Genomic DNA, 20032 nt, shown 5'->3' on the forward strand with positions numbered 1-20032 from the left:
TTGTGGTGGTGGTTTTTTTTTTCTTTTTTTTTGCAACAGTGTTAGCCTGTTGACTCCTATTTAATTTGTGATCCACTGACTCCCAGATCCCATGCTGCAATACTCTTTCCGAGGCAGTCATTACTTTCAGATCATAGATGAAAAAGTTGAATAGCATCAGGCTTGGTACCAATACCTGGGATACCTCACTAGAAACATCCCCATTTTTTTTCAACCTTCCCTAATGGGTCATGTTTTCTAGACCTTTAATCATATTTGTTGCTCTTCTCTGGACTTTCTCCAATTTGTCCATCTTTCCTGAAATGTAGTGTCCAGAGCTGGACACAATACTCCAGTTGAGGCCTCATCAGCGCAGAGTAGAGCAGAAGAATTACTTCACGTCTTGCTTACAATACTCCTGCTAATACATCCAGAATGATGTTTGCCTTTTTTTTTTTTTGCAACAGGGTTACTGTTGACTCATATTTAGCTTGTGATCTATATGACCCCCAGATCCCTTTCCGCAGTACTCCATGTATGCAGTCATTTCTCATTTTGTATGTGTGCACAAAGAGGTGGGGAGACAACCTAAAAAGCTCGGTCCTGCCAAGTAATAGAGCAACCTCTTGAAACTAGATCTAAAGTATGTAGCTTCTTTTCTCCCAGCACCAAATGTGGTTTCAGGAAGAAGACTGGCAGGTTAATTGATTCGGGTGAAATTCTGATATCACCTTAACAATGAACTTAGGGTGCGAGTCTCAGCACCATAGGCACTGACTCAGTGGGTGGCTCCAGGGCTGGAGCACCCATGGGGGGAAAAAAATTAGGTGTTTAGCACCCACTGGCAGTGAGCTCCTCCTTCCCCCAGTACCTCCTGCCTGCTGGCAGCCCTGCTGATCAACTCCTCCCCCTCCCTCCCAGGGAGGGAGGGGGGGTGCATTCTGGGGAAGGGGACTGAAAGAGGCAGGGAAGAGGTGGAAAAAGGTGGGGTGGAACTTGGGGGAAGGGGTGAAGTGGGGTCTGGGGATGAGCAGGAATTGAACACCCTGGGGGAAAATTGGAAGCTGGCGTCTGTGCTCAGCACCATCTTACCCCTTTTCATAGGAACATAAGGAGATACCACAAGAGCTTGTAGCTCATTGACGCACAAAGCTGAAATGATAACAACCAGAAAAATGTCTTGAGCAATCAGGGCTCAAAAGGAGGCTCCATGAGTTTCTGGAGGACAATGCTGAGATGCCATGTAGGAATCTGGTCTTTAGCAGGTGGGTAAGTATGGAAGAGGCCCTTGAGGAACTTCGATACCGTTGGATGTGCGAAGACTGAGCACAACTGTATCAGTGCATGGATGGGAGGCTGATTGGATATTTGCAATAGGTCCAACAGCCAAAATTGCCCTGACCAGTAAGGAACTATCAGGATCAGCGTGGCCCCATCCCACCTGATTTTGGATATTTCCTTAGAGATCAAGAGAATCTGTGGGAAGGCATATAAGTGGCATTAAGTCCATTGTAGCAGGAATGTGTCTGACAAGGAGCCTGGGCTCGTGCTCCCATTGCAGCAGAAGTTTGAACATTTAGTGTTTTCCTCTGTGGCAAATAGGTCTATTGTGGGAATCCCCCATTGGATGGTGTATCAGCTCTATGATGGATGTCTGCAGTGACCACTTATGGCTGGCTACTGCATGTCTGCTTAAGAAATCCAGTAAATTGTTGCTAGCACCTGGAAGGTACCAAGCCAGTGTATTTGCCCTCTCCATCATGTGATAGTTTCCTTGCAGACACGGCAAGAATGAGCACCTCCTTGTTTGTTTGCAGCACATTACTGATGTGTTCTGCTGAACAGATTGGCTTGCACAGAATTCCTATCTGATAAGCCTGAGCTCTGAGTTTCATATGGTGTTTCACGTTATCCTGGGACCATGTCAAGTGCATCTGCTCAAGATTTTGCAAGACAGAATGCTTTGAGAGTGGTGAAGGTTTTAGGAACACAGGAATTTTCATACTGGAGCTAGACTGTCTATATTTCATCTAGTTTTGTATCCTGTCTCCAACAGTAACCAGTACTAGATGCTTCAAAAAAAAGGGTCAAGAAATTCCTGAATGTGATAATCTGCCCATAGGGGAAAAGCCTTCCCTAGCCCTGTTACACTCAATGGTTGTCTTATATCCTGAAGAATAAGGGTTTATATTCTTAATACACTTCTTCTTAATCCTATCTCATGTAACTGTGAATGTTCTCACTGTGCATTAAGTGTATAACCCCTTTCCGAGCCCTCCTAAGTTCTTGGCAGTAGCGAATGCAGGCACTGGTGTGGGGCAGTAGATGACCGCTTCATGGCTGAAGATAACATAGAAGAGATGGGTTGTGAGCTGCATTTTAATACACAATTGAGGGTCAGTGGGAGTGTTTCAGATTGCTGCTACACCAGCTAAAAACCTACCACCAACACAGGACAGAAGAGCATGGAAGACTGAGGAGGTTACAATCCATGGAGGTGAAGAGTTCAGAGGTAGATTTAGAGATGCAGCCAGTAGGGAGCCTACTCACAAAGAGCAGTGATGCTGCTTCACATTTAATATGGTATATCAGATACAGGTCATAAGCTCCTTTCATTTAATAACTGTCCATACATATTCTAATACTAGTTTTCACAAGTACATCAGCTCTTTTCAATATTTTTGCTAAAATATTTCATGTGATTTGAATCTGTCGTCTTTTCATCTTTTCTGCAGGTGGGCTCTCCAATATACCCTGACGTGGTTGTGACAAGTGTCATTGTTGGGGTGGGGCCAGGAATGGAACCCCTTTTTGCATGTTCTCTGGGTCCAGCCACTGACTTCAGATGACTTGGGGTTGCAGACTCTCCTGCTCTTGTGGTGTCTGGATGGGGCGTACACCCCTTCAGCCATTGCTGTAGCAGCCACAGGAAAAGTCTGGCAAGCAGCATCTCTCATGTAAATGTCCACACATGACCCAGTAGCTCTAAATAGGTACACACTTGTCATTGGGTTTGATTTTACATCTTTGCCATGGACTCGAGAGACTGGAATCTGTCATCTGGGAGATAGGCTCCTGCTGATCAATACTCCTGTTACCTCAGTCTGTAACTGGATAAGAGAGGATTTCTTCTAGTTCACAAGGCATCCTAGTTGGATCCAGCCATGGTGTCTAAGGCATCTATTGCTGCTTGTAGGGGTGTTTCACCAACTATCTCCTTGAGAGCTTCCCTGTTCTCAGGCATAATCTGTGGCAGAAAGGGTGTCACTCTGTCCCAGGTCAAAAAATTATATTTGACCAGCTGGGCCTGGTGATTTGCCACTTGTAGTTGGAGGCAGTGGAGGAGTAGGATTTCCTTCTGAACAGGTCGAGCTTCTTTAGGTCCTTGTCTTTTTAGGTGCTTTTGTTGGACGTGGATTTCACCTACACCATTGAGGCAACCACAGAACATGGGTTGGGATGGGCATAGAAGTAATCAGACCCTTTTTGGAGGGATTTGGTACTGCTTCTGTAACCTCTTTGTAGTGGTTGGTGCTTGACACATGCCCTTAGGGACAAACAGTCCTTCATTTATTGGGAGGGCAGTCCTGGCTGGGTCTGAAGTCAAACATGTCAAACAGCTTATGCAACGTCCTTTGTCTGAAAGGCATCTCTATTTCTAGAGCATTTTCAATGCTCACAAGCAAATCCTGAAATGACTTTAAGTCAGTCATTGGTATCATTGCAGGACCACCCACTTCATCAGATGATGAAGATGGAAAGACCTGGGTGGTGAAGCAAGATGCTACTGATGCTTCTCAGGTGCCATAGCCAGATCTTCTGGGCATTCTTTCCTGTCAATTGTCAGTGGTCTGGCCAGGGATGTCCCTGGGGAGCGCAACCTCTTCCAGGAATTGGATAGGGATTGGCTCCCAGACGTGTGTGAAGGCAGACCCCAGTACGCTCAATAAATAGTATGGCTGACTTGTCTGATATTGGCCAGCCCAATGTCATTCCTGATGGGTTGCAGTTAAGCTCTATAAGGAGAGCCACTTGTTTTTTCTGCTGGCTTGCCCATGGATCTTAGGGAAGCGGGTTTTCTGCTGCTTGGAGGTGAGACCTTTATAGATGATCCAGCAAGTGAAGCAGTCAAGTGGCCCATGACTCGATAGTTCTCAATGAGAGATGCTCAATATATCAGTTATCTGGTAGATGCCTCTTCTGTTTAGGCAAGAATAATCTGCTATGCCCATCCTTTAATGAGAATTCTGCTGTAGGAAGGGTAAAGTTGAAGCCTGCAGGCTGAGAGTCCACCATGATAAAAGGTTAAAAACCTATGAAGAAAAGGTTTAAAAACTAGGCATGTTTAGTCTTGAGAAAAGACTGAAGGGAGACCTGATATGCTAAGGGCTTATAAGAGAATGGGAATCAATTATTCTCCATGTCCATTGGAGGTAGTATAAGAAGTAATGGGCCTAATCTGCAGCAAGGAAGATTTAGGTTAGATATTAGGAAAAACTTTAAGGACAGTTAAGCTCTGAAATAGGCTTCCCAGGGCAGTTGTGGCATCCCCAACATTGGAGGGGTTTAAGAACAGGTTGGACAAATACCTGTCAGGGATGGTGTAGGTTTACTTTGTCCTGCCATAGCACAGCTTGATGGGTTTGATGACTTCTCAAAGTCCTTTCCAGCCCTACATTTCTATGATTTTATGAAAATTCCCTGAACAGATGGGTATGTATGGAAGGGGACAGGGTGTCTGGGGGAATCTGAGTCAGAAATCAGTTCAGGCAGATCTAGTTTGTTCACTGCAGTCTTCATAAGGTAAAACAGAAGAGTTCCGAAGACTTTTGAAGAGTTTTATCTAGAGTTCAAGATTAGTGAGACAAACACGCACCAGTTTCTGTCTCTGCCATGGATGGTAAGCAGAAACACAGCCATTCTGCCCTTTATGCCATTGCATGGGACCATGTGGAGGCACATAGTATATACACAGCCTCAGCCAGTTCTGTTGAGAAGAATCCAATCTTTTGTACACAAGGTGAATGCACATCTACCAAAGGATCCACAGTGACACATACTTGAAAAACAAGAAATCTCATACCAATTAATTCTGTAGGGCAGAAACTTTATATTGTAAAACATAGTTACATAGTAACTACAGATTTATTGTTACAGATTTACATATAGCAACTGAATCTGAAATTATGAACTCTAACTCTGTTATAATTTTATCAGGAAACTTGATCCCAAACTAACAAGGTTCAGTGACAACTGCTTCTTTCAGTTGCTAGGGCATGTCACATGGCTTTGAGTTTGAGAGGGTTTCTATAACATCTTTTCTTTGGTAACCTCCTTGGGATAGTTGATGCCATAAGTGATTGAATTTGAGATTGCATCTGTCATGTAGGGGTCACTGCTATATCTGGGTCTTGTCATGACCGTGCACATCTATATTACTGACAAACCATTTAAAAACAATTCTTAAAAATGAGTCCTGTCAAATAGTTTCCTCCAGCTTCAATCATCCAAGGTGCTGAACATCTCATGGGTAAGGACCAGCTGATCATTTTGGGAGAAGAACTCAACATCCACAGCAGACTTGAGTACCATTCCCCACCTTTATGGTGCTATACGGGCATCCCCACCCCTCAACAAGGCTCAAGTCAGCACTGTGTGTGCAGCCACCTTTCCTTACATACAGTCTCTCTACCATAATTAGAGAAACTCATAACAAAGAAATTAATTTACACCTGCCTTTATTATGGAGGTTAAGCCCAGCCCACCATTTCTATGATTCTACGAAATTCTATTCCCCTGATTGTGTAAATGTTCAAGGCATCTGGGGATATTTAGTGACTAATCATACTATCACTAAATCAAAAGGAAATCATGGCAATAAACCAAGATGTACCTTAATTAAGGGATAATAGAGCAAGTGCCACATTTTACAAGATAATAACCTGGTTCTAGGTGGACAACTGAAGGTCACTGCCAAAGAAAACTGGGCTCCCATCCTATCATTAACTACAAATGATGTCCCTGATCACAGTTTCTAGGTCAGCATGAAATCAAACAATATAACCACTTCTTTATTCTTACATTAGCACTTGTCTTCAGCCAAGTGTCAAGTTCAAACAATTCCTAGGGCTTTGCAGCTCTGAGGTGACAAGATCAAGAAAATGATGAGCTGGCTAGTGCTGAACACATCAGGTTTAAAGTGACAGCAGGCAACAGAACTGGAAAAGAACAGAGATTACAATGTTTTCTCTAAACTGATCTTGGAAAATGAGTAGCTATATTTACCGAAGGAAAGAAAGCTGAAAATTAAAATAGGATTAACGTAACAAGCTGAGAGAGGAAAGTGCAGAAAAATTCACTTTAATGCATTAAAATGCTGTTAGTGATTAAAATGGAAAGTGAGCAGGTTGGACTGTATCCCAGCTATTCAGCAGGAATCACTTTAACTGCCAGGTTTCAGAGTAGCAGCCGTGTTAGCCTGTATCCTCAAAAAGAAAAGGAGGACTTGTGGCACCTTTTTGTTAGTCTCGAAGGTGCCATAAGTACTCCTTTCCTTTTAACTGACAGTAGCTCTGTGCTTGGTTTGGTTGTCAACAATCAGTTTTGACAGGGTTTCTGTTAAATATCTGCTGCTCTGAAAGGACAGATTTGCTGTGTCTATATAGGTTTATCTGCTTGGATTTCTTCACCTCCTAAATTCTTTCAAAAAAATGCTGTCTAGTGCTGATAGCTTAGTCTCACTAGTCGATAAAACTGTTTGCCACTAGGTGGCAGGCATCCAACTTTATTTTTGAGAGCACTGTAGTTTGTGGATACTTTTGATCCCCCAGTGACTCAAGATTACCAATCTATTGTACATTACTGTTAGAAAAACAAGGTTATATTCTTCATTCAAACATGTCTAAGGATATTCTCAAAATTACTTGGCTGGTTAACACAGTCAGGGCTAGAGCCTGTGTATGCAGTTTAATTGGGACTATGTTATAGCAAGGTTTAGTCTAATCTATACAGACAATACTGAGCTGCCATAGAGGGAAGGGAGCTGCCTACGTTGTTCAAGTGAATGTTAGCTGGTTACAAATCTCACCCTCCAGTTCCACCAGGGACTGCAGCAGAAACAGTGAATATCATCATCTGATCCATTTACATGAGGAAAGGGTTCCACATCCATCTCCATTATCTTGCATGGTGAAATCTGTACCTGCTAGTTCAGTAAGATGGATGCCTGTGACATGTAGCCTTCGAGGATAAATTAAAAGAAGAAGCTAAGGGTAGGAGAAAATTTGAGGACTCCTTAAGACAGAAAACATGCCCAAGGCTATTTTAACTATGTCATTTGCTTGACTCACTTTCCAATACTGGTCAACTCTGTTACTGCCCTGATAAAGAGGGTCACAGCTTTATCTCAACTATTTAAAAAAAATTATTTTTTTTGCAAACCAACTGCACTTGTTACCAGAATATCTTTTACTTCTAGAATGTGTGTCAGACTGCAAGCTCCTTGGGGCAGGGACTGTCTTTTGGTTTCATGTTTCTACTGCACCTTGAACAGTGACATACAGACTGAGGCTCGCGAGTCGCAAGTGTCTCTAATATGTCTCCTGTGATGCTTTGCAGCACATGATATTAAAAGTGTATGATTTAATTATTAATCAGTTATTAACCAATCAAGATGCTTGTACTTTATTATTAACCAACTGCAGTCACAGACTCAGTGACATTTTTCCGCTTCAGCCCCAAGGCAACAGGGGGACCCTACAGCTCCCAGCCACTGTGGATGGTAGGTGCTGGATCCCACCCTTCCTCCCACAGCAGGACTTGGGCTCTCATTACCCCCACAATCAGCCCCACATTGTCACAGTTATTTTTAGTAAAAACCAGGGACAGGTCATGAGCTTTGTGAATTTTTGTTATTGCCTGTGACCTGTCTGTGACTTATTAAAAGTAACCATGACACAATCTTAACTTCATTTATGAACAATTTAAATAAGTTTGAGAGCTGAACAGCAGAATGTTAAGGGAGTGGGAATTTATGGGCAAACCATGAGATCAGTGCACACTCAGTGAGAACATTAATTCCAAGCATGATCATGAGGTTTCCTTGATCCTAAACTAGGCTATATGTCATGCACATATAAAACTGAGGAGTTGCCATCTTTATCCACCTATCAGCTCCCTATATTCTAGATACCTTGATGTCTGTACAATAGTAAAAATGGTTATATTGGGTGCAAAACGATGGCCATATTTTTCAATTATTGTATTTTTTCATTACTTTTTCACTTTGTCATTACTACAGTCTTTTAATGAAAAAATCACAATCTTATACTAATCTTCTCAGTCATCTGCTACTTGGACTAGAATTGCTTCAATCTGCAGATGTCAAGTCATATTCTTTAATTTCAGTGTGGTTCTACAGATTTTAGGACTTTTAATCTGTCTCTGTATCACTGTGCAGCTGCAAAATATAAGCAAGTGACTTCACATTTTACCAGATCTGGGTTAGTGTGGGTTTGAGTATTAAAGAAAGTCAGCACAGGGTTAGTGTCACTTGCCTGTGAGATTATGCGAAGGGTTAACTTTTTATAATGGAAATGTCATGACAAGCCAGCCGGTAACCAAGAACCCTACCTGTCGTCTGATTTGTATTATTCTTTTCTAATTTCACTTATGTAGTTCAGACATCTGATTTACTAAGGCTCATATTTTATACATATTCTGACAATCAAAATATTATATTACCACAAGTGATCGCCATATTAAAAACATTAAACACTATTTTTAAAGAGGTCTGCAAGTGCAAATATCCATCTTGGCTTAGTTCACTTCAAGTAGAATTTTTATACAATACAATACTATAAAAAAATTGTTAACCATCAATATGCTTTTCCTTTAAATGTAAAAGCAGCACAAATTTAAAGTCAGTTTTAGAAATAAATTTCTGCAATTTAGTTTAGTAATGCTTGCCTTTGTCTTTACAAGATAATGTAATAGAATTTTTGAAAAGATTAAATCTAAATAAGCATGTACTCCGAAAAAAGAATTGATAAAGTTTTAAGAAAACCGCTATCTGAAAAATAATTACCATAGTAATTCTAATAAGCTCAATGTAGGTTTAATCAAAATCTATTTTACATAGTAATCAAATTAATCATCAAGTGTTACCAGTGGCTTTAGAAATCCTATAAATGCCCACTGATTTAAACAGAATTATTCCTAAAACTGTGGTGACCTGGCCACACAATATATCTCATAGGCCCCAATCTTGCTTCCCTTGAAGTCAGTGGCAGAACTTCCACAAACATCAAAATGAACAGGATGGGCCTAGAATGTGATTAATAATATCTTAGCACTTACATAGTGCTTTACATATTCAATGCATGGTACAAACTGTAGTTTAGATTTCTGGTACAGTATATTATAGCTCATCTCCAGGCTTGAAGCATAACAAGAGCATTCAATGTGAAATATTTAATATAAAGTTTCTCTAAAGGCCTCAAGAGATTACATAATGCATAACTGCTAAGATTTGCTGCTAATGCAATGGGAAATGATTGAACTAAATACATACACATCCTCCACTTTTGTGGATTTATTCCACTACATTCTGTTTACTGTATTGTCTTTTCTTTACCTTTACCCTTACCCTTAGGAGCTAGTTCAGAAAAGCAATTAAGCACACACTTAACTTTAAGAACATACTGAAGTCCTGGGGTGAAATCCTGGCCCAACTGTGGGGCCAGGATTTCACCCCACTTGCCCTCAATGAGACTTAAACACATGCTTAAGTGTTTTTCTGGATAGGGATGCTTTCCTGAATGGCGGCCTAAATGTGTGGTAAATTAATAGTTAGAGATTTTTTAAAAAAAAATTAATCCCATAGGAAGTTTTGTACTACAAAAAGTGAACCAAAATAGTTTTGCCTGCTCAACAACATGAAGACTCCCGATAGAGAAAAACCCCCACAAAGTTAATTTTTTGAAGTTTATTTTCAATTATAATTTTTGGATAACCAAGCAGCTCTGTAAAGAGAAAGCACAGAAGAGTAATTCTGGCACTTTTGGATAGTACATCATTTTCCCCAAAAAATTTAAAGCACATTCAGTCCACTTGCTCGGTCCATAGTCCATGTTATATGAGCTAGATTCACTCATAGGATTCCAGAGGAAAGTAACCACATATACAGTCAATGAAACTATCTTCTTGGCTTCATCAGGGCTGGGCCTTTAAAACGTCCTCTAGTCTACCTTAGCTAAACAGAATCCACAGTACACATGATAACTAGAGAATACACTGTATTGAAATGAGAAATGCTCAGCACAAATGGGACACTTGGTGGCATGCAGTTTAAAATAAAAGGAATAATTTCAGAAATTTATAAAATCCAAATAGATCAATTAAAAGCAATTAGAAAAAGAAGGGACTGTTCATAGTTACTGTAAAAAAGGCACTTGGAGTTAATGAGACCAGAACTGGAGGGCTTGCAGCTGACACAAAGTTCAATTTTGTTTCATAAAAAGATTCCAATACCAAGGGATGCTACTCAAGTTTCCTGCAGTTTTACATTAAAACAAATTGCTGAACAGATTATAATAGACATAAATGTTTACAACCAACTTGTAAAAATAAGAAAAGCATAATATAAGCAAAATATTAAAAAGCAGCAATGCATAGCCTTCCTTTGAGATAATGCATAACTTTAGACACCAAGTGTCAGATTCTTGTGTTTAAGATACCCTTTCAGTAGCATTATCATGATAAAATTGGCTTAAGAAAATGCAACCAAGTTTCACCTGCTCCTGTGTAAAGGAGATTTAAACCTGCCAAAACAATGTCAATATTTTCAACATCCTTGATGATGAACATCAAGTAAATGGAATACCAATCACACTCTTCTTACAGCTGTCTCATCGGAGGCATCCATTAAATCACTTTTCAGAGTAATGATTTAAATTCTTCTCTAACATTTACACAGTAATGCATTTAAAGTTCTTTCAATGTTGCCCACCACAGATTTTCCTTTTCTCTTCCATAAACAATTAAGCACTTCCACAGAAAGAATATTTGGCAATTTCATACTCCACAGAAAGGTGGATTTGCAATAGCTCACTTTATATTGAAAGCCATCAGTGGTCTTTCCTCTCGTTTTTGCCAAGGGCTCTTTTTATCTTCTTCTTGGTCATCTTCATCGTCATCGTCATCGTCTTCATCATGGATGGATGTTCCACGTCCGGGACTAGTTAGTGGGTCAGGTGTGGTTTCTACAGTTCTTTTTAATGTTTCCTCTTGCAGGCTGGGCAACTGGACACCACTTCTCCTGCTAGCTCCATCCAATAGGCTTCTTAGGGTACTGTCCTCAGGGCTGCAAACTGCTGTTCCACATTCACTGCCACTTTGGTCCATATCATCCAAATACACAAGCTGTGTGTAAGCTGTGCTATCTGAAACTTTCTGCTCTCTTTGATTGTTCGCCTGCTGTGGCTGGTGAGTCTGTTGCAGGGACAAATGATCTCCTCTTCCCCTTCGGGCAGATTTTGGTTCATTCATATCAACACCAGAATCCAAACTGGCATCATTACTTCCATTCCTTCCAGCTCTTTGGAGATCAATATATGAATGTCTAACATGAGCATTTGAACGTCCGTCTAGAGAAACAAACCATGCCCGAGGATGAGGCAATGGCTTTCCACCTCCTAGCTCCATCAGAGCTTTTTCTGTAAGGAGCTGCACTTCACTATTCATTTGAGCCAGAGATGCATCATTAAGTGAGGCAGGAATGGATATGGACTCCGACATAGAAGCATTTTGTGGACTCCATTCACTTGCACCTGCATCTTGCAAATGTTGCTGAGATATTGCTTGTGATGGTAACTGTTGGGGTTGTATCTGCTGCTGAGGATGTGGAAAAAGCTGCACATGAGGGTTAGAAAGCTCAGCCTGAAGTCTTTCAATATCAATCTGCTGGTCAGCTGGGACAACCAGCGGTTGGCTAACAAAAGGATGTTCTCCTGGTAACTTCATGTAATGACCTGGGATGACCAATGTAGGCAATACTTTTCTATAAACACTGTCATTAACTTGGTCAACAGAATTGCAGCAAATCAACTGACCTGGTTGAGGAAAAGATGTAGGTCGTTCAAGATGATCGACAGAACGCGACATCATACATTCAGAAGGTCTGCAATCTAGCAGCTCTTTTTCAGGGGCTGATGGGGAGGGGTACATTTGTTCCTGAATATTGTATTTACTTCCTGAAGAAATACGGTTTATGGATGCTTGAATCTCTCTCTCTTGCTTTTCAAATAAAGGCTGAGACAGCATAGCATTGTAACTGCTCCTGTAATCTTCTTTTATAGGGGACTCATATCCTTCTGATGTTTCCATGGAATTTCTTAATTTTGAAGGAAAACTATCCACTGACTTATGGTAGTCTTTTCTTAAAGTCCCACTAGGAGTAAGTTTCTCCAAGGAGATTCGGCTCTTGTCTTTCTCCTTATGAGAAAGCAGTTCCTCCCGGGAGCTAAACTCCTGTGAGGTACTGTACGAATGTTTGAGCATAGGAGTGTGCAAATCTGCTTCTCCACTAGAAGATATCATCTCCATGTGGACAGCACTGATTAACTCATTAACGCCTGAGTTTTCAGTGTGCCCATTGCTGGCAACAGACATCCCACCAGGAAATTCTGACTCCCGTCGGGAAAATATTAAATTGATGTGGGACATGGAGGTTGATTGATCCTTCTTAGAACCATCCAATGCTGTAGAAAGCTGCAGTTTCTTATGGTGCTGACGTGGTTTCAAACACTTCCTCCTATAGTATGCCATAACAAAAAGAGTTACATATGTTTATGACTGTTTGTACATAAATAAGATCAGGCGTGAAATAATGGGATTTTCAAGCGATAACTGAAAGCTCAACTCTCAGTAGCAAAGTTCAATTCAAAAGGAATCTGTGTGAATTAAGTAAGCATTAGGGAAACACCCCAAGCACTTAATTTTAAACTGGGCTAGTGTTTGGAACAGGAAAACCTAATGAGAGCCAATAGCATGTATTCACTGACAAAGGCCTACAATTCGTTTTAGAATAGGAATTGTTGAAAACTGATCACATACAGCACTGAAACAAGTAGAGTTATGGCTCAAGGTATACACATCTTCTCTTTCATCTACAGTACTAAAACATCTTCTACAGAAAATTTGTAAGTTATGAAGGTGCCATGCTTCACACAATCCCTTTCCTAACAAACAAGGGGAATACAGCTTGCACTATATGCAACCAGCAACATGAGGAAGGACTTTATCTCATTGTCCCTTTCCTTTTGAAGTCCAGTGAGGTACTTAATTCTTGGTTTTTTAAATGTAAAACTTTTTTAATAGAAAATTGTACATAATTTCAGTATCATGCAAGCAGAGATGTTTACATTCTAAATGCAAACTGAATGACCAAAATGGTAAACTTTACCTGCAATAATACAAAAGAAGACACAGCAAAACCATAAGTATGAGAGCCATCCCTCCTAGAATTGCCAAAAGGAACATTGTGTGATAGGTGGTAATGTCCTGTGTTACTATGGGACCTAGAAGGCAAGGAAACAGAGTTTAGACTTGTGACAACCTTTAAACAAAGAGAGGCAAATTAGCTGACAGTCATGACACCTTCTTCCATGTTGTCAGGATGCTAAATGAGCAAAACTGCCATTAGGTGCTCCCCACCTGCAGTGCCTGCTTATGCCATATCTGAGAAAGATGTGGCGAGAGTGACTGAGGGTTCTGCTGGTAACAACTCCAGTTTGTTCCGTGGAAATCCATTTGACTGCAAGAACAGCATGCCATGCTAAGCATTGCTTCCTGGCTCCATCCAATACCACAGTGCCCCAACCTAGACAAATTAGAGGATTGGGCCAAAAGAAATCTGATGAGGTTCAACAAAGACAAGTGTAGAATCCTGCACTTAGGACGGAAGAATCCCATGCACCGCTACAGACTAGGGACCGAATGGCTCGATAGCAGTTCTGCAGAGAAGGACCTAGGGGTTAGAGTGGATGAGAAGCTGGATATGAGTCAACAGTGTGCTCTTGTTGCCAAGAAGGCCAATGGCATTTTGGGATGTATACGTAGGAACATTGCCAGCAGATCGAGGGACATGATCATTCCCCTCTGTTCGACATTGGTGAGGCCTCATCTGGAGTACTGCGTCCAGTTTTGGGCCCCACACTACAAGAAGGATGTGGAAAAATTGGAAAGCGTCCGGCGGAGGGCAACAAAAACGATTAGGGGACTGGAACACATAACTTATGAGGAGAGGCTGAGGGAACTGGGATTGTTTAGTCTGCAGAAGAGGAGAATGAGGGGGGATTTGATAGCTGCTTTCAACTACGTGAAAGGGGGTTCCAAAGAGGATGGATCTAGACTGTTTTCAGTGGTAGCAGATGACAGAACAAGGATTAATGGTCTCAAGTTGCAGTGGGGGAGGTTTAGGTTGGATATTAGGAAAAACTTTTTCACTAGAAAGGTGGTGAAGCACTGGAATGTGTTACCTAGGGAGGTGGTGGAATCTCCTTCCTTTGAGGTTTTTAAGGTCAGGCTTGACAAAGCCCTGGCTGGGATGATTTAGTTGGGGATTGGTCCTGCTTTGATCGGGGGTTGAACTAGATGACCTCCTGAGGTCCCTTCCAATCCTGATATTCTCTGATTCTATGAACCTCACACAGCTGAAGTGCAGAAGCCACTGCAGTGTCTTCAGCCAGTGGCATGAATGCCGCAGAACTCTGCTGCCTGTTTTGAGATTTCTTTTTAACCATAATTTGATCACTTTGCAAGAAACAGCAGATGTGGCACACTAAGGGCTTCATCTTTAGAGGTACTGGTTGCACAGATTTCCAGTTTTAGTCAATAGGAACTGTGGGTTTGAAGCACCTCTGAAAGCCAGGTGCTAAATGCAGTAGAGTAAAAACTAAAGATTTTAAGAACTGTTGATAAACACTTTACTCACAGAGAAAGAGACATGTATACAATTTCCACTCCGTTATGTATGTATAATCCCATTGGTTTATCAGATCCTTCTCACAGTTTGAAATACAGAGCCAAATTTTGTTTTCAGATAGAAAGGTGCAACTCCCAGTGACAGGGTTACATGGGTATGTACTGTGACTAAACAGAATTTTGCCTGTTTGTTTGAACAATGTTAAGGATCTAACCTAGAGGTTTCTAAACAGTGGTCTATGAACCACTTGTGCTTCAAGAGCCACTGTTGGTGGTCCTTGGAGACCTGGCTGGGAACACGGTGCTGAGTCTCCTTGTTTCCAGATGTGAAACAGAGAGGGGATGGGGAGATGAAATGAAGAACAAAAATAGAAAGTGCGATTAACCTGTTCTAAAAATAAATAAATAAAGGAAAAAACATATTGTATTAAAGAGAGCTAAAAACACATTCGTTCTTTCTTTCCTAATGTTACTTTTCCATGTAAACTACTGCTTTAGTTGCTACAAGATGTTATGTGAATGGAAGAGGAGATGGCCCATGAAAATCTCAATTAAAGAGTGGTTCCACTGTGACACAGTCTGAGAAACGCTGGCCTTGACTTAAAAAAGGAAAGTCAGAGCACAAGCAGAGTCTCTACCCTAAAGGAAGAACTACAAGAACAATCAAAACTCCTGATAAGGTGAAATATTTTAGACATATGGGGCCAAATTCAAGACTGGTGTAACACCATTAAAGTCAGAGACAAGAAAGTCACACAAGCAAAACATCTGCCCCCTTTTTTTAAAGTATAATTAATTTTACAAGATTATTTTGAATTCAAACCACAGTTTGTCCTTGTCTACACCCATAACTAACCCTTGTTTCAGCCGTGGGTCAAGCTGGATCTTTCAGCAATTGTATTTTTTTGTAGCATGAACTTAAATAAATAGTTTAAGAAAGCTGCCAGAAGGAATCTTTCTCCATATACTGAGGAAGCTCAGTGAAATCTATTTGGGCAGACTTGAGAACTAATCCTTACACAGTCGGCTGCTTTGTTTATGTGTTAGAAATTGTTTGGTTTGTTCGTGTAGTCAGGGCAAGGCATTTTCATCACACTATCTCTCTTATGAACTTATCAAAACCTAATGACTGAAGACTCTCTGAGGAGGTGGTTTTTGTTTGGTTTAAACAAAGAAGCCTGTGTTTATTTGAAGCTGGGGAACTAGAACAAAAGAGCTGGCCAAAGGAAAAGAAAAAACTATCAAGCCACATCATGAATAGTCTCAACAGGAGTACAGGTACACATCACAGCTAGTTTACATTGATTTCTGTATTATTTAAATAGCTTCCTGAATACCACCCAATGACAATCTAAAAAGGGCAGTCAACCAGTACAGAATCTGGAATGTTGTTTATTAGGGCCAAATTCCACCCTAAATTACACCTGGTGCAAGCTCAGTGAAATCAATGAGATTATAGCAGGTATCCGGACAAAACTTCAAAATGCAAGCTTTCAAAAGCTATCAAAAGAATAATTAAGACTACTCTAAATTGTGATTGTATTAACTTCAGGTGAATCCATTTCAGAAACTTCATAACAGATGTTTTAGTAATTGTTGGAACTGACAAGTACATTGACATCATTACTCCCCTCACTTTCTAGGATTAATTCACCAGATAGTGGTGACAAGTGACACCAGTGCAAGGAATACTTCCTGATAATGTTTCATGTATAAGTGGTTTTGAGTACAGGGATTCCTCCCCACTCCCCAAAAGATTTTAACCCTTTACTTTCAGATTTCTCTTTTGTAATAATCCATTATTGATCAAGATGGGGCATCTCAGATGAGGTCATCCTGAAAAATATAAAAGTGTTATATATGAATACATTAATATTTATCGTTGGAAATACTAATACATTTCAATTCAGTCTTACCTAGGTTAGTAGGAGACATGGCTGCAACCCAATAACCTAACTGCGGAGCAATGTATGTCCAGGTCAGCTGATTTCCTTCTTGTTGTACAAACCCTAAACTACTCTTCAACCATGTCCCTGTAAAATACAAGATCCAAAATAGGGCATCTTATTTTTTAATATGAAATCAGTATATAACTAGTGGGAAAAAAATAAACTGTAACAAAACTTTTGCCTTAAAACTTATCATTGAGCATGATAAGTCACACATCACTCTAAAGACATGGGGAACTTGCAGGTCTTTAACACATCGCTCTTTGACTGTCATCACTGAGTCCTTCCATGAGAAGTCATTTGAGAAGCTTTGTACTAATAAGAAGCTGTTTAAAATAAAGTAAAGCGATTAAAGCTTCTAAAATGGATGTGGGAAATCGTGGTTGCCATCCTGGATTCCCTTTGTTGGAGGAGGTTATTCCTGAAGCTACTACATAGTGACTTCAAACATATTGTTTTAAAATTTATAAAGCCCCTTTTAGAATTCTCGCTGTTTGAAGAGGCATTATGGAATTACAGCAACTCTCTCCAAGCTTCTATTTTGGCTGCAAAGATTTCCTTCGAAGGAACATGGATATACATATACTGTATGCACACATGTATTCAGCATACCACATTCCCATCTCCCTTACTTGCAATTGCCTTTAGAAGCATAAACATTTTTATTTCCCTACAGAGAGTCTTGTTTTTTCATCTAGAAAACTTTGATTCGTTAACTCCTGTGTTTCCAACAGAGAGGAAACTATTTGGTGTTTAGCAATTTGTTTCAGCAGCACCATCAGAGGGTCAGTCGAAATGTACATAGTTTTGTGACTAGTGTTTACTAGGTAACAGCGCAGAATATTTTTAAAACATGCTTTTCAGGGGAAATGGGTGGATATATATTTTAAACAGGTTTTGATAATCCAAAGGAAATTAAATTGGTCAGGCTTTCATCCTGAAGTATGCAGAGTACGAACTTTAAAAAAAAATGGTGCTTCTATTTTCAAAAGATACAGTGCATTGTAAACCACAGGTTTACGAGAAAGCTTTAAAATTAGATAATTAATTGCATTTTGTTACACATTAAGGTTCCAACTCTGGGGCCAAATAAAAAATTAGTTTAACTTCTGAGCCAAAGCATCTTACTAATGCTCGTAGACTACTCCATTCTCCTTGAATGACATACTGGGTTACTGTGCTTCAGACTACTGAAAATTAAAACATTGTAACAGGATGTTCTCAGGCTTCTGAAGGGCTATTGCAAGTAGAGGAAATTGCTGTATGCTGTGGTGCAGCTAATATTCCTTAGAAATAAATTGTTGCAGTTCATACAGAAAATTTAAGAGTTTTGCAGTAATTTTAGAATGCCTCTCGGAACAGTAAGGCTCCCAAAAGACATGTTTAAATTTATGACAGGTTTCAGAGTAGCAGCCGTGTTAGTCTGTATTCGCAAAAAGAAAAGGAGGACTTGTGGCACCTTAGAGACTAACCAATTTATTTGAGCATAAGCTTTCGTGAGCTACAGCTCACTTCATCGGATGCTCTAGCACTTCTGTTTTACTTCCACCAGTGGGTGCCAAACTAGACAACAAATAAAAAAACCTAAATAAAATTGGAGTTCTTCATACACTTCGCTACTATCAAAAATATATCAAATTAGTATACATAGTATCCCATGTACTTCAACGATAAACACCTGCCATTCTCAAAGGTTAGATATAAATTTCTGCTACAGAGGGGAAGCTGAAATTACCTAACATGTTTTCAAGAAAGCTATATACAGTACAGTATTGTATTCTGACAAGCCCTCCTTCCAAACGGTCAGCAGTGACTTTGGGCTGAAACTAAGCCCTTTTTACAATGTCACTAATTAATTAGAGGAGGAAGTGGTGGTGGAGGAAAGGTGAAAATCTGAAAATGACTGTAAAACACATTAAAGAGATTTTTATTAGTTATATGTAATATCACAAAATTAACCTCAAGATTCTGATGATTTCCACTGTAGTTCTTAAATTATCCACATGAGCAAATCATGGAAGTGTAAGATGCATGGCTTCCTTTAAAGAACATATTTTAATATTCATTTATTTTTGTCTCCTACATAATCAAATCCTTGTAAACTATAATTTTTTGTCTCAGCATAGAGCTTGTGTTGATATAGTAAAAGTTTTTTGTATGACACATAATATTTGACAGACGGCTACATAGAGGTGAAAACCATCGACATATACTGACTTGGCATTTGAAACCTGGTTGAACGTGTAGCCAGTAATCACATTCAGTATTGATGTGGAGTGTAGGGGGTGGAGAGGAAAGTATTTTTTATGTTGTAAGGGAGATATCCAATAGGTATAATGTGTCATTTCACACAACATCAGTATCAACATTGTAATTTGAGCACCTCATCTACTGTAATGAATTTATCTACAGAACAAGCCTACAAAGTATGGAAGTATTATCAGAGGCAGAGATGCTGAAATGACTTGGCTAAGGTCACAAAATAAGTTTCTAGTAGGCCCAAGGAATAAAATGAATCAAGAACTCCCCAACAGCCATTTTTCCTCTAGATCTTCCACCAGGTAATTTTCTAGTAGCAGAAATTTGTCCCTCCAATAGCCTTGAATGAGAAGCTGAGAACATAGCCAACAATCTCACAGGGAATGTCCTTATTCCATCAACTTTTAGTACAGTGACTGCTGTCTGTGACTGACATGACAATCAGAATGAACAATGTCCACAGCTGAAACCCCAGTTTTCTACTATCCTCAGCAGGATCAGCCTTGATAATAAAACCACTTCGGCTTGGAAAAAGCCCTGTTTCAAAGACACGATGCTCAATGCAAAATGAATAAATATTATTAAAAAGTACAGCATAAAAGAGAATTTGGAGAGTGTGCTGCAGGTCTAAAAGGGCAGATAGAAAAACAGAAACCAAACAGGAGAGAGAGAGAGAGTCTGTGTGGTAGGGGTGATGAGTAGACTTATTCTTCAAGCCAAGCTTCTTTTACAATCGTAATACCCCCGAAGACACAAGCACATTCCTACCTTGTAGCAAGGCTGACATCTTTGGTATTTTATAGGTTACACGATAGCAGTGGGAGACATTTGGACATTAACATAAATGGATTAATTTACCATTA

The 20032-nt window shown here is 40.0% G+C and overlaps 1 protein-coding gene across 1 annotated transcript in view; it reads right to left on the minus strand.

Annotated features, from left to right (window-relative positions):
- Positions 1-11085: 11085 nt before the first annotated feature.
- The window catches only part of FAM171A1 (family with sequence similarity 171 member A1), a 139141-nt gene continuing 130194 nt past the window's right edge, over positions 11086-20032 (minus strand). The window contains exons 6-8 of the mRNA XM_077809429.1: positions 16878-16994; positions 13442-13556; positions 11086-12790 (exon numbers count right to left, since the gene is read on the minus strand). Of these exons, the coding sequence (XP_077665555.1) occupies positions 11086-12790; positions 13442-13556; positions 16878-16994 (1937 nt within the window). The remainder of the gene's footprint in view (positions 12791-13441; positions 13557-16877; positions 16995-20032) is intronic.

The sequence above is a fragment of the Eretmochelys imbricata genome, chromosome 2, assembly GCF_965152235.1.
Source record: "Eretmochelys imbricata isolate rEreImb1 chromosome 2, rEreImb1.hap1, whole genome shotgun sequence".
NCBI lineage: Eukaryota > Metazoa > Chordata > Testudines > Cheloniidae > Eretmochelys > Eretmochelys imbricata.